Source organism: Elephas maximus, chromosome 17 (assembly GCF_024166365.1).
Source record: "Elephas maximus indicus isolate mEleMax1 chromosome 17, mEleMax1 primary haplotype, whole genome shotgun sequence".
NCBI lineage: Eukaryota > Metazoa > Chordata > Mammalia > Proboscidea > Elephantidae > Elephas > Elephas maximus.
Window position 1 is genome coordinate 75,704,391 of NC_064835.1, and position 13,528 is coordinate 75,717,918.

Genomic DNA, 13,528 nt, shown 5'->3' on the forward strand with positions numbered 1-13,528 from the left:
AGTTTAAAACATTGTATTCATTTTACTTTTTGTTTTTATACCGTGTTTTTGAGTAATGTATTAAGACACCTTTAAGAATCAGGAGTTAAATACCTACCGTGTATAGAATTGTCAGTATCCTCACATTACTTGACTATATGGTGATGGAATAAGAATGCCCCAGGATACAATGTATGCTCATGTAGATTTAAAAAACAATGTTAAAGGTTAAATTGAAAACACATATTTAAAACTGAAAATTTTTATTTTACAAGTTAAATACATTACAATTTTTTTGTTTTAGCTAGAAGAACCACACCTCTTTTGGAGTACATTAAAAATAGAAAATTAGAAAAGCAGGTAGGTCTGACCTTTCGTCTGATGAATACTTCCTGCTTTTACCATGTTCTTCAGATAATTTATACACGTACTTTTCCATAACTTTAGCGAATTCGAGAAGAGAAGCGAGAAGAACGAAGGAGGAGGGAGTTAGAAAAGAAACGCTTGCGGGAAGAGGAGAAAAGAAAAAGAAGAGAAGAAGAAAGATATAAAAGAAAAGAGGCAGACAAACAAAAGAAAATTGTTGAGAAAGAAATAAGGATCAAGGTAATTTTGAACATTTTATTTTTCCAAAAATAATTCTGTTCTACTAACTATACCTTTTAGATATTTTAACTTTTGTTTTCAAGACATTTTTGCTTAACCTATTCTTTTGTTATATAGAAAAACAGTAGCTTTCAGACCGTGTTCCACAAAGCCCTAGGAGTTCCTCAGCCATGCCCTGCGGACCTTGGGAGGACGGGCGGATGGGTGGGAGAGTAAAGAAGGACCACCTAGACTGGGTGTGAAGCAGGGAATACTTCACGCAAAGCAAACCAGTTGTCGTCCGGTTGATTTCAACTCATGATGACCCTGTGTGTATCAGAGCAGAACTGAGCTTCATCAGGTTTTCAGTGGCTGATTTTTCAAAAGTAGATTACCAGGCCTTTCTTCTGAGGTGTCTCTGGGTGAACTTGAACCTCTAGCCTTTTGGTTGGCAGCCAAGCACATTAGCTATTTGCACCACCCAGGGAATCCTCACCCAGAGTAGCCCCAATGTTAAATGTTACATATCTGGCATCTGCTTAAATTTTTTTTTAAAGCAAAGGTTTCCTGACTGAGAAATATACCCACATTGGAAAACCACTGGCTCGGCACATACCAGCCTTTCTACATGAAGGCTAACTCATAGAGTAAGCTTGGGTCGTTTCCTTTGTGGCGGCAGCAATGGGTTTCTACATCACTTGTCCAGTTTCTCCTGTGACTGATGCATTTGTTTAGGAGGCTGGTTTAATGCATGTTGTTGTGTGCTGTCGAGTCAATTCTGGCTCATAGTGACCCTACAGGACAGAGTAGAGCTGCCCCCTAGGATTTCCTAAGCTACAGTCTTTCTGGGAGCAGTTTGCCAGGTCTTTTCTCCTGTAGAGTGGCTGGTGGGTTCAAATCACCAACCTTTCAGTTAGCAGCCAAGTGCCTAACCACTGCCTCCAGGGCTCCTCGTTTAATGCATAGAGGGCGTTTTTCTCTGTGCAGAATGTATTGGCCCAAACTGGGATCAGTCCTTATCTTTCTAGTACTCTGCTCAGATGACATGATTAAGTCTAAATTTCAGCCTGAAGTTTCTCTTACTTCTCCCAGGAAAGATGTAAGGGCCTTTATAGGGATTCAAAAGGAACCCTGGCGACGCGATGTTAAGAGCACTTAGCTGCTAACTGGAAGGTCAGTGGTTTGAACCTGCCATCTACTCTGAGGGAGAAAGATGTGGCAATTTGCTTCCATAAAGATATACAGCCTTGGAAACTCTATGGGGCAGTTCTACTCCATTCTGTAGGGTCACTATGAGTCAAAATCAACACAATGGCAATGAGTTTTGGAGATAGGGATTCAATAAAATCATATAAAGAAAAGAATAAAATGTCAGGACTTGGGAAAAGACACACTGGAAATGGAAGGATAGGGGAAGAGATCACAGATAACTGAACTGTAGATTAGTTTCTCTTATTCTCAATAGTCAGAAGCAGAAAAGTGGATCAGAAATATAGTTTTCATTATCCATGATGAGACAACATAACTAGTTCTTCAGGGGATGCAAATTTTTCCCTAGGGACTCACTCTAAAATAATTTCTCCATAAGTAATCCTGTGGGGTTCATTAGCAATGGAGGGAATAATTTCTTAACAATAGTTCTACAAAAACATCCAACCATTTGTATTAGACAGGATTGGCTAGGTTACGCTGCAGTAACAAGTAGTCTCAAAATCTCATTGGTTTAACATAACTGAAGTTTATTTCTTGTTCACGTTACACGTTCATTTCTTGTCCATTGTGCATTGGCAGATAGGTTCTGCTCATTGTAGTCATTCAGTGACCCAGACTGGTAGATGCTCCATTTTGGCATTTGCTTCCATGATCTTCAGGACAGGGGAAGGGAATGTGTAACATGACAGACTGTGCACTAGTTCTTAAAACTTTCACATGGAAGTGACACTTCTTACTTCTGAGTACATTTTATTGGCCAAAACAAGATACACGGCCCCACTTAATTTCAAATGGGTGGGAAAGTACAACATTCTTAATTTCCCAGAACAAGGAAAATCTGAGATAGAAAATGGTGAACAGCATCAATGAATAACAATTTATGAAGACTCTTTCTTTAAATGTCTGTCTTTAAAATGTAAGGACATTCCTCCAAAACACAACTGGGTAAAAGGTGTGGGGCAGGAACCAGATAATGTCAGTCTGGCATGTTTGCTTCAAGGATAAAATCTAAATGTACAAAATGAGTAGGTAAACCATTTGTCCCACAAAAAGTCATCCAAAATAGTTTCTTTCATCTTGTTTTTGACAAGAGCCTGGGTACAGATCCACCATATTTTTACGCAGACAACGCATGCCTTCTATGTTTGTTTACCAGCCATGCCCTCCCTCTGCCCCCGCCAAGGCATTTTTGTAAGCACACTATGATAATATTTTTTTTTTTCACAGCAACATGTAAAAGAAAACTGGCATAGCGGTGCTTACAAAAATACCTCATGGAGGGAGAACATGGCTAGCAAACAAAGGTGGAAGATGCATGTTATTTGTGTAAAAATACGGTATATGTTTCTAAAATCTCATAATCTGGTAATAACATCGATGACATTGAGGAACTCAGCAAGACTGTGAACTGAAGATTGACTGTCCCACATGGTCAAGGACATGAACCTAATAGGCAGAGCCAGGGTTTTCTTCAGGAAGTAATTCTGAGAACAGTGTTTGTTGTTTGGTCCATGCTTATTTAAATGTGCAGACACAACTCTCCGTAGCAAACATTGCAACAAATATATTTCCTATAACAAACATACGTAGTCTCTAAAATGTCAATTAACAAACAGCCCTTGGAAGATAACTAAAATTACAGGAAAGTTGTTGGTAGTTGTAGAAATTTAACACTATCATCATAACCAGGTACAGAAGAGGTATATATTTAACTGAAAATGTATGGTCACAGATATGTGAATATTTTCTAACCTTCTCATTTACCTTTCTAAATGAGTAGCAGCTTACCTAGTGCCTGGTGCTTTACATTTGCGAAAGCAGTTTTATCAACAACCTTTTTTCTTAAAGTTTTTCAGAAAGAACCATTGGAGCTTGCAGCCTACAATTTCAATTATAATTTTAACTAAGGCATAATTACAGTATTTGGAGTTGAATATGTAATTAGAATCTACAACAAGCCAAGAAATAACAAATTTATGTCAGTAAAAGTAAATTCAGGATCCTTCATTTAGGAAAAAAAAAAAAAAAACAACCAAAACATATAAACACAAAAAGAGAAAGTCATGTCCAAATCTGGTAAAACAAAATCTTGATGACAGGTTGGATCCAAGTGACTTCTTTGGCCCCATGACTTCTGTACTTAGAAGTGGCTGGTATGATTAATGAGCCTAACAAACATAATAAGACCCTTGACGAGATGGATTGGCACAGTGACCGCAAGAGTGGGCTCAAACATAATAACAATTGTGAGGATGGCACAGGACCAGGCAGTGTTTCGTTCTGTTTTAATAGGTCGCTATGTTTCGGAACCGACTTTGACAGCACCTAACAAGAACAATACATGTGAGATTTAGGTCATCTGACCCCAAGTTTAGCCTCTAATAAGCATCTGTGATCAATTTGGGGACCTCTGACTTTTAAATCATTTGGAGAATTTAAATTAAAAAAAGAACTGAAAAATAAAATCTGGAGAAATTCCAAAAGAATTTGTTTTACCCCAGACTGTTTGTTAGCCCAAGATGGGAACCATTCCCGAAGTGAACTCTCGGGAGAGGGCTTGAACTGGGCTATAAGATAGATAACGATACTGGTGAGGAGTCAGCTTCCTGGCTCAGGCAGACACATGAGACTATGTGGGCAGCTCCTGTCTGGAGGGGAGATGAGAAGGCACAGGGGGACAGGAGCTGGTTGAATGGATATGGGAAACACAGGGTGGAGAGGAGGAGTATGCTATCCCATTAGGAGGAGAGCAGCTAGGAGTACATAGCAAGTTGCGTATAACTTTTTGTATGAGGGACTGACTTGATTTGTAAACTTGCACTTAAAGCACAATAAATAAAGAATTTGTTTTAATAACCCAAAGACAGGTAGTTAGACAGATGTTCTCATAGCTATTATTAACAATAAAGAGAAATATGACAGAAGAACAATCCAGCTGTTCATTGTTTTTCTTCTGATGACCCTAAAACTAAGCAGTGAGCTTGAGTTGGAGTAGAAAGTCAGGTTACCAAAGTTACAAATAAAATTCCTGCATATGTACATTGTATGCAGTGGATTACATTATCTAAAGAAGGTGTGTAATCTTTTTCATGAAGCTCTTTAAAAATAGACTTGAGTGTGTGTGTGTGTAACAATGTTATAGGTATATAGAGTAAGCATAGAAGTCTGGAAGCATACACACCAGACCCTTAGTAGCTATTGGCTCTCAATAGAGTGCTGGCATGACTCCATCAATCTGGACCTTACTTCCACTTTATCTTATATGGTGTTCCCCTGCTTCATTCTCCAGCCACTCTTGCTTTCTTCCTTTTTTCTTTTTTAGTATAGTGTTTTTGGTGAAAGTTTACACAGCAAATTAGGTTCTCATTCAACAATTTCTATAAATATCGTTCACTGACATTGGTTACACTTTTCACAATGTATCAGCATTCTCATTATTTCCATCCTGGTTGTCCTGTTTCCCTTAATCTAGTTTCCCTATCCCCCTTACCTTCTCATGTTTGGCCTAGGGAAAATGTTTCCATTTGGTTTCACTTAGATGATTATGTTGAGGAGCACAGTACTCACAGGTGATATTAATTATATTATGGGCCAGTCTGTCAATTTGACTGAAAGGTGACCTCTGGGAGTGGTTTGAGTTCCAAGTTTAAAGGGTTTTCCAGGGCAGTAATCTCAGGGGTTCATCCAGTTTCTACCGGTCCAGTAAATCTGGACTTTTTTTCGTTTTGTTTTTTTAGGAATTTGAATTTTGTTCTACATTTTTCTCCCATTCTGTCTGAAATCATCTTCCTTCTTAATTAAATACACCAGGTTGGTTTCACCTTGTGGTTTTTGGGTTTGCTTCCCTCCACAGGGAACTTTTTTCTCCAGACTTATGCATGGGTAGTTCCTTCTCAGCACGCTGGTCTCAGTTCACGTGTTAATCTCTTCTGAGAGGCCTTCCCTGGCCCCAAGCTGAAGGATTCCTCCTCTTCCTCTCACCCGAGATATCAATATCCCTTTAGTATGTTTTATTATGTGTTCATAATATTTAACCCTACCCAGAATTATCTTGTTCATTTATTTGTGGTTTTTCTTCACTGTGTACACCATCACCTTCACTACCATCCTTCCGCCACAACCACCGCTGCCTCAACTAGGATGTAAAGTGCAACCTGTTTCTTAAATGCGAGGACCTTGTCTGCCTTATTCACAACTATATCCCTAGCATCTAAAACAGGATCTGGCACGTAGTAGGCACACAGAATTATTTGCCGAATGAATGAATACGTTTACTATTGCCCTTCCTTATGGTTTGCATATATTACTTTTGTAATTAAAAAAAAAAAAAAAAAAGATCATCTTGATAGATGCCACAACACGGATGAACCTCAGAAACAGCATGCTGAGTGAAATAAGCCAGTCACAAAAGGACACGAGCTGTATGATCTCTCATGTAATAAGGAAATATGTAGAAACCGAAGATGATTAGTGGTTACCAGGGGTGGGAGGGAGGGGGAGAGAGTTTTTGCTTAGGGGGCATTGAGTTTATGTTAATGATGGTGGAGTCATTTGGAAAAGGAGAGTGAGAATGGTTGCACAACTTGAAGAATGTAATCAATGTCACTGAATTATATATTTAGAAATTGTTAGGAAAAGAAGACCAACGCTTACCTGAAAGGAAATATTTCGATGCACAGATCCCTAGAGGCAGCAGAATAGAGGACTTGCACAGGCTAACCGTGCATGCCTTTGATGAGAAACAACTTTAGTATTTTGTCTTACATTACTTCTGTTTCATCAGTGGTTAAGTGTTCGCCCGCTAACCAAAAGGTTGGCAGTTCGAATCCACCAGCCGCACCTTGGAAATCCTATGGGGCAGTTCTTCTCTGTCCTGTAGGGTTGCTGTGAGTCGGAATCGACTCAATGGCAACAGATTTTGTTTTGTTTCTTCTAATTGAAATATATCTGTATATAGGTTTACTACGCTGCAATTTGAAATATGTTTACTCTTAGGAAAAAAAAAAATTTCAGCACTAGACCTTTCTGTTTCTGTTCTCCAATCTGCCTCTACGTGTGATACTTAAATTTCAGAGTAAACTGTATAGAAAACAGGGAAAGGTCTAAATGCAAAGACATACTAAATTAAATGCATCATGACAACCTGCTAATTCTGTCTCAGGAAAGGGACTAATAAATGCTTTGAAAACTATAAACTGCTTCTAAAAGTCATCAGTGTAAGTCTAAACCTTTGAAAAAATTTTTTCTTATTAGAAAAGTAATTCTTGTTATTGTAGGAAAACTGGAATCTATAGATAAAAGAAAAGAAAAATCATCCCAGTCCTGCCACCTTGGAATAATCACCATTGACATTGTGTTACAGGACCTTTTAGACATTTTTCTATGTGTGTGTGTGTGTATGTGTGTATAAAAAAAAAAAAAACCACTGCCGTTGAGTCGATTCCGACTCATAGCGACCCCATAGGACAGAGTAGAACTGCCCCGTAGAGTTTCCAAGGAGCGCCTGGCGGATTCGAACTGCCAACCTTTTGGTTAGCAGCCATAGCACTTAACCACTACGCCACTGGGGTTTCTGTATGTGTGTATATGAACATAGAAATAGAAATTGGATGGTGATGCACATTCTGGTTTATAACGTTCTTGTATTCATTAATGTGAACACCTTTTCATCACATTAACTATTTTACAAAAATGAACTACAAAGTACTTCATTGACTGAATGCTCCACTGTTTATTTAACCAAAAACCTGTTCCTTGTACCTTTAACTTATGTTTTTTGCAATTCAAGCATTGAACTCAGTATTGGCATATACTTTATTTTTTTTTAAATAATATCTTACTGAGTTTTTGGTGAAAGTTTACACAGCAAATTAGGTTCCCATTTGGCAATTTCCACACAAATTGTTCAGTGACATTAATTACATTTACTACAATGTGCCAACATTCTCTTCAGTTGTGTTCTGTTTGTTCCCTCTCCAGTACTCTAATTTCCCATAAATAGCCACTGTAGATGTATACCACATTTTGCTTATGCAGTCATCCGTTGATGGGCGTTTTGGTTGTTTCTGTTCCTTTGCTATTGTGAATAAAGCAGCAATGAGCATAGGTATGCATATAATTGTTCATGTCATTATTTTTAGGTTCCAAGGGTACCTAGGAGTGGGATTGCTGGCTCATAAAAGTGGGATTGCTGGCTCATAGGGTAGTTCTATTTCTAGTTTTCTGCAAAAGTGCCTTAACCATCTTCCATAGTGGTTGTATCATTTTACAGTCCCACCAGCAATGGATAAGGGTTCCAATCTCCCCATATCCTCGCCAATATTTGTTATGTTTTTTTTTAAATCGGTGCCATTTTAGCCAGATCACTTTAGGTAGAATTGACATTTTCACTATATTAAGCTTCCAAACCGTGAGCATGGGATGCCTTTCCGTTTTTGTTGGTCTCTTTTAGCCTCATGTAATAGTGTTTTATAATTCTCACTGTATTAGCCTTTTATGTCCCTGGTTAGGTTAATTCCTAGGTATTTTGTTGATTTAGGGGCCACTGTAAATGTTATTGCTTTCTTGATTTCTTTTTCAGACTACTCTTTGTCCTTAGGTAGAAGAACCTAACTGATTTTTGTGTGTTGATCTTGTACCCTGCAATGTTCCTAAATTCTTCCATTAGTTCCAGCAGTTTTCTTATGGAATCTTTAGAGTCTTCTATGTATAAGATCATGTCATCTGCAAATAGAGTTTTATCCCGTCCTTTCTGATTTGGATATCTTTTATTTTTCTTTCTTGTCTTATTGCTCTGGCTGGGACTTCCAGCATAATGTCTAAAAAGAGTGGTGATCATGGGTTCCCATTCTCAAAGGGGAGGCTCTCAGCCTTTCTCCATTGAGTATAACGTTGGCTGTTGGTTTTGCATATATGCCCTTAATTATGTTGTGGAATTTCCCTTCTATTCCTATTTTGCTGAGACTTTTTGTCAGGAAAGGTGTTAAATTTTATCAGATGCCTTTTCTGCATCAATTGATATGATCATATGGTTCTTTTCCTTTGTTTTGTTTATGTAGTGGATTAATTACATTGATTTTCTAATGTTCAACATAATCCTGGTGTGAATCCCACTCGATCATGGTGTATGATTTTTTTGACATGTTGCTGAAGTCTATTGGCTAGAATTTTGTTGGAAATGTTTGCACATATGTTGATAAGGAATATTGGTCTGTAATTTTCTATTTTTTTTATGATGTCTTAGCCTGCTTTAGGTATCAAGCTTATACCGGCTTCATGGAAAGAGTTTGGTAAGTGTTCCTTTCACTCCTATGCTTTTGAAGGGATTCTGCAGGATCGCTGTCAACTCTTCTCTAAATGTTTGGTAGAATTCTCCAGCATAGCCATCTGGTCCTGACCTTTTTTTTTGTTAGCAGTTTTTTTTTTTTTTTTTTTCATGACATTTCAGTCTTTTATTTTGTAATGGGTCTGTTTTAATTTTCTACCTCAGTTTGTGTTAGTCTGAGTAGGAAATGTGTTTCTAGGAATTTGTCCATTTGACCTAAGTTTTCAAATTTGTTGGAGTACAGTTTTGCGTAGTAATCCATTATGATCTTCTTTATCTCTGTTGGATCAGTTGTAATGTCACCAATTTCATTTCTTAACTTGGTTATTTGCCTCTTCTGGTTTTTTTTATTTTGTCATTCTCGCCAGTGGTTTGTCTATGTTACTGATCCTTTCAAAGAACCAACTTCTGGTTGTGTTGATTGTTTCTACTGTTTTTTTATTTTCTATTTCATATATTTCTGCCTTGATTTTTATTATTTCCTTTTTCTGATAGCTTTTGGCTTCTTTTGCTCTTCCTTTTCTATGTGTTCAAGTTGTATGTTTAAGTTAATGATTTTGGATCTTCTTTTTTAATGAAGGCATTTATTACTATGAATTTCCCTCTGTGTACTACTTTTGCTGTGTCCCAGAGATTTTGATGTGTTGTGTTTTCATTTTTGTTTGATTCCAGGAATTTTTCAGTTTCATGTTTGATTTCTTCTGTGATCAAATAGTTTTTTAGTAGTGTATTACTTAGTTTCCATATGTTCTTTTTTCTTGTTTTTCCTGTTCTTGATTTCTAGCTTCATACCATTATTGACAGAGAAGACGCTTTGTATGATTTCAGTCTTTATAAATTTGTTGAGACTTGTTTTGTGTCCTAGCATATGATCTATTCTGGAAAATGATCCATGTGCCCTGAAGAAGAATGTGTTAGGTGCCATCGAGTCAGTTCTGACTCATAGTGACCCTATGCCCAGCAGAACAAAACACTGCCCAGTCCTGCACATTCCTCACAATTATTACTATGCTTGAGCCCATTGTTGCAGCCACTGTGTCGTTCCATCTCATTGAGGGTCTTCCTCTTTTTCGCTGACCCTCTCCTTTACCAAGCATGATGTCCTTCTCCAGGGACTGATCCCTCCTGATGACATGTCCAAAATATGTGAGACATAGTCTCACCATCCTTGCTTCTAAGGAGTATTCTGGCTGTAGTTCTTCTAAGACAGATTTGTTCGTTCTTTTGGCAGTCCATAGTATGTTCAGTATTTTTCACCAACACCACAATTCAAATGCATCAATTCTTCGGTCTTCCTTATTCATTGTCCGGCTTTCACATACATATGAGGCAATTGAAAACACGATGGCTTGCGTCAGGTGCGTCTTAGTCCTCAAGGTGACATCTTTGCTTTTCAACATTTTAGAGAGGTCTTTTGCAGCCAGTTTGCCCAAATGCAATGCATCTTTTGATTTCTTGACTGCTACTTCCATGGGTGTTGATTGTGGATCCAAGTAAAATGAAATCCTCGACAACCTCAGCCTTTTTTCTGTTTATCGTGATGTTGCTTATTGGTCCAATTGTGGGGACTTTTGTATTCTTTATGTTGAGGTGTAATCCATACTGAAGCCTGTGGTCTTTGATCTTTATCAGTAAGTGCTTCAAGTCCTCTTCACTTTCAGCAAGCAAGGTTGTGTCATCTGCATAACACAGGTTGTTAATGAGTCTTCATCCTATCCTGATGCCCCATTCTTCTTCATATAGTCCAGCTTCTTGGATTATTTGCTCAGTGTACAGATTGAATAGGTATGGTGAAAGGATACAACCCTGATAAACACCTTTCCTGACTTTAAACCATGCAACATCCCCTTGTTCTGTTTGAACAACTGCCTCTTGATCCATGTACAGATTCCTCATGAGCACAATTAAGTGTTCTGGAATTCCCATTCTCCGAAATGTTATCCATAATTTGTTATGATCCACACAGTCAAATGCCTTAGCATAGTCAATAAAACACAGGTAAACATCTTGCCGGTATTCTCTGCTTTCAGCCAGGATCCATCTGACATCAGCAATGATATCACTGGTTCCTTTCTAAATTTGGCTTGAGTTTCTGGCAGTTCCACGTGGATGTACTGCTGCAGCAGCTTTTGAATAATCTTCAGCAACATTTTGCTTGCATGTAATATTAATGATATTGTTTAAGTAGTTCTGCATTCAGTTGGATCAGCTTCCTTAGGAATAGGCATAAATATGGATCTCTTTCAGTTGGTTGACCAGGTAGCTGTCTTCCAAATTTCTTGGCATAGATAAGTGAGCACTTTCAGCCCTGCATCTGTTTGTTAAAATATCTCAATTGGTATTTCGTAAATTCCCGGAGCCTTGTGTTTTACCAGTGCCTTCAGTGCAGCTTGGACTTCTTCCTTCAGTACCATCGGTTCCTGATCATATGTTTCCTCCTGAGATGGTTAAACGTCAACCAATTCTTTTTGGTATAGTGACTCTGTGTATTACTTCCATCTTCTTTTGATGCTTCTTGCATCGTTTAATATTTTCCCCATAAAATCCTTCACTGTTGCAACTCAAGGCTTGAATTTTTTCTTCAGTTCTTTCAGCTTGAGAAGTGCTGAGTGTGTTCTTGCTTTTTGGTTTTCTATCTCCAGGTCTTTACACATATCATCATAATACTTTATTTTGTCTTCTTAAGCATCCCTTGAAATCTTCTGTCCAGCTCTTTTACTTCATCGTTTTTTCCTTTTGCTTTAGCTACTCGATGTTCAAGAGCAAGTTTCAGAGTCTCTTCTGACATCCATTTAGGTCTTTTATTTCTCTCCTTTCTCTTTAATGACATCTTGCTTTCTTCATGTATGATGTCCTCGATGCATTCCACAACTCGTCTGGTCTTCCGTCATTAGTGATCAACACATCAAACCTGTCCCTGAGATGGTCTCTAAATTCAGGTGGGGTATGCTCAAGGTCATATTTTGGCTCTCGTGGACTTGTTCTAATTTTCCTCAGTTTCACCTTGTACTGGCATATGAATAATTGATGGTCTGATTCGCAGTCAGCCCTTGGCCTTGTTCTGACCGATGACATTGAGCTTTTCCATCGTCTCTTTCCACAGATGTAGTCAGTTTGATTCCTGTGTATTCCATCTAGCAAGTCCATGTATATAGTCACTGTTTATGTTGGCGAAAAAAGGTATTTGCAATGAAGAAGTTGTTGGTCTTGCAAAACTCAATCATGCGATCTCTGGCATTGTTTCTATCACCAAGGCCATATTGTCCAACTACTGATCCTTCTTCTCTGTTTCCATCTTTCACATTCCAATCAGCAGTAATTATAATTATCAACGCATCCTGATTGCATGTTTGATCAATTTCACACTGTCAGTACAGTACAGTGGGGGCTTGTGTGTTGCTGTGATGCCGGAAGCTATACCACCAGTATTCAAATAACAGCAGTGTCACCCATGGTGGACAGATTTCAGCGGAGCTTCCAGACTAAGACAGACTAGGAAGAAGGCCTTGACGATCTACTTCCGAAAAGAATTAGCCAGTGGAAACTTTATGTATAGCAGTGGATATTGTCTGATGTAGTGCCGGAAGAGCAGCCCCTCAGGTTGGAAGGCACTCAAAAAACTACTGGGGAAGAGCTGCCTCCCCAGTCCAGTCAGCCTTAATGAGGTGGATAGAATCAAGCTTTTGGGACCTTCATTTGCTGATGTGGCACAAGTCAAAATGAGAAGAAACAGCTGCAAACATCCATTAATAACCAAAACCTGGAATGTATGAAGCATGAATCTGGAAAAATTGGTAATCATCAAAAATGAAATGGAACCCATAAAGATCAGTATCCTAGGCATTAGTGAGCTGGAAGAGACTGGTGTTGGTCATTTTGAATCGGACAATCATATGGTTTACTATGCTAGGAATGAAAACTTGAAGAGGAATGACATTGCATTCATTGTCAAAAAGCACGTTTCAAGATCTATCCTGAAGTACAATGCTGTCAGTGATAGGATAGTATTCATATACCTACAAGGAAGACCCGTTAATACGACTATTATTCAAATTTACACACCAACCACTAAGACCAAAGACGAAGAAATTGAAGATTTTTACCAACTTTTGCAGTCTAAAATTGATGCTCAGTTAGGTCTATTTGGCTTATGGTTTTATTTAAGTTCTCAATGTCCTTAGTTACCTTCTTTTTAGATGTTTGGTATATAATTGAAAGTGGGGTGTTGAAGTCCCCTACTATTATTGTGGAGCTGTGTATTTCTCCTTTCATAGTCAGTATTTCTTTCATGTATTTTGGAGCATTGCTTTTAGGTACATATATATCTACAATTGTTAAATCTTGCTGAATTGACCCTTTTATTATTATGTAATGTCCTTTATCTCTTGTAATAGATTTTGATTTAAAAGTCTATGGTATCTGATATCA

General features: G+C 38.1%; 1 protein-coding gene across 5 annotated transcripts in view; it reads left to right on the forward strand.

Moving 5' to 3' along the window:
- Window positions 1-13,528, forward strand: part of UPF3A (UPF3A regulator of nonsense mediated mRNA decay) — a 35,542-nt gene that overhangs the window by 10,236 nt on the left and 11,778 nt on the right. For 4 of the 5 annotated variants that reach the window (XM_049856985.1, XM_049856987.1, XM_049856988.1 and 1 more), the window contains exons 6-7: window positions 284-339; window positions 427-585. In XM_049856985.1, the coding sequence (XP_049712942.1) occupies window positions 284-339; window positions 427-585 (215 nt within the window). Of the gene's footprint in view, window positions 1-283; window positions 340-426; window positions 586-9,019; window positions 9,066-13,528 lie in introns of all 5 variants that reach the window. The other variant, XM_049856984.1, reaches the window with a different exon arrangement.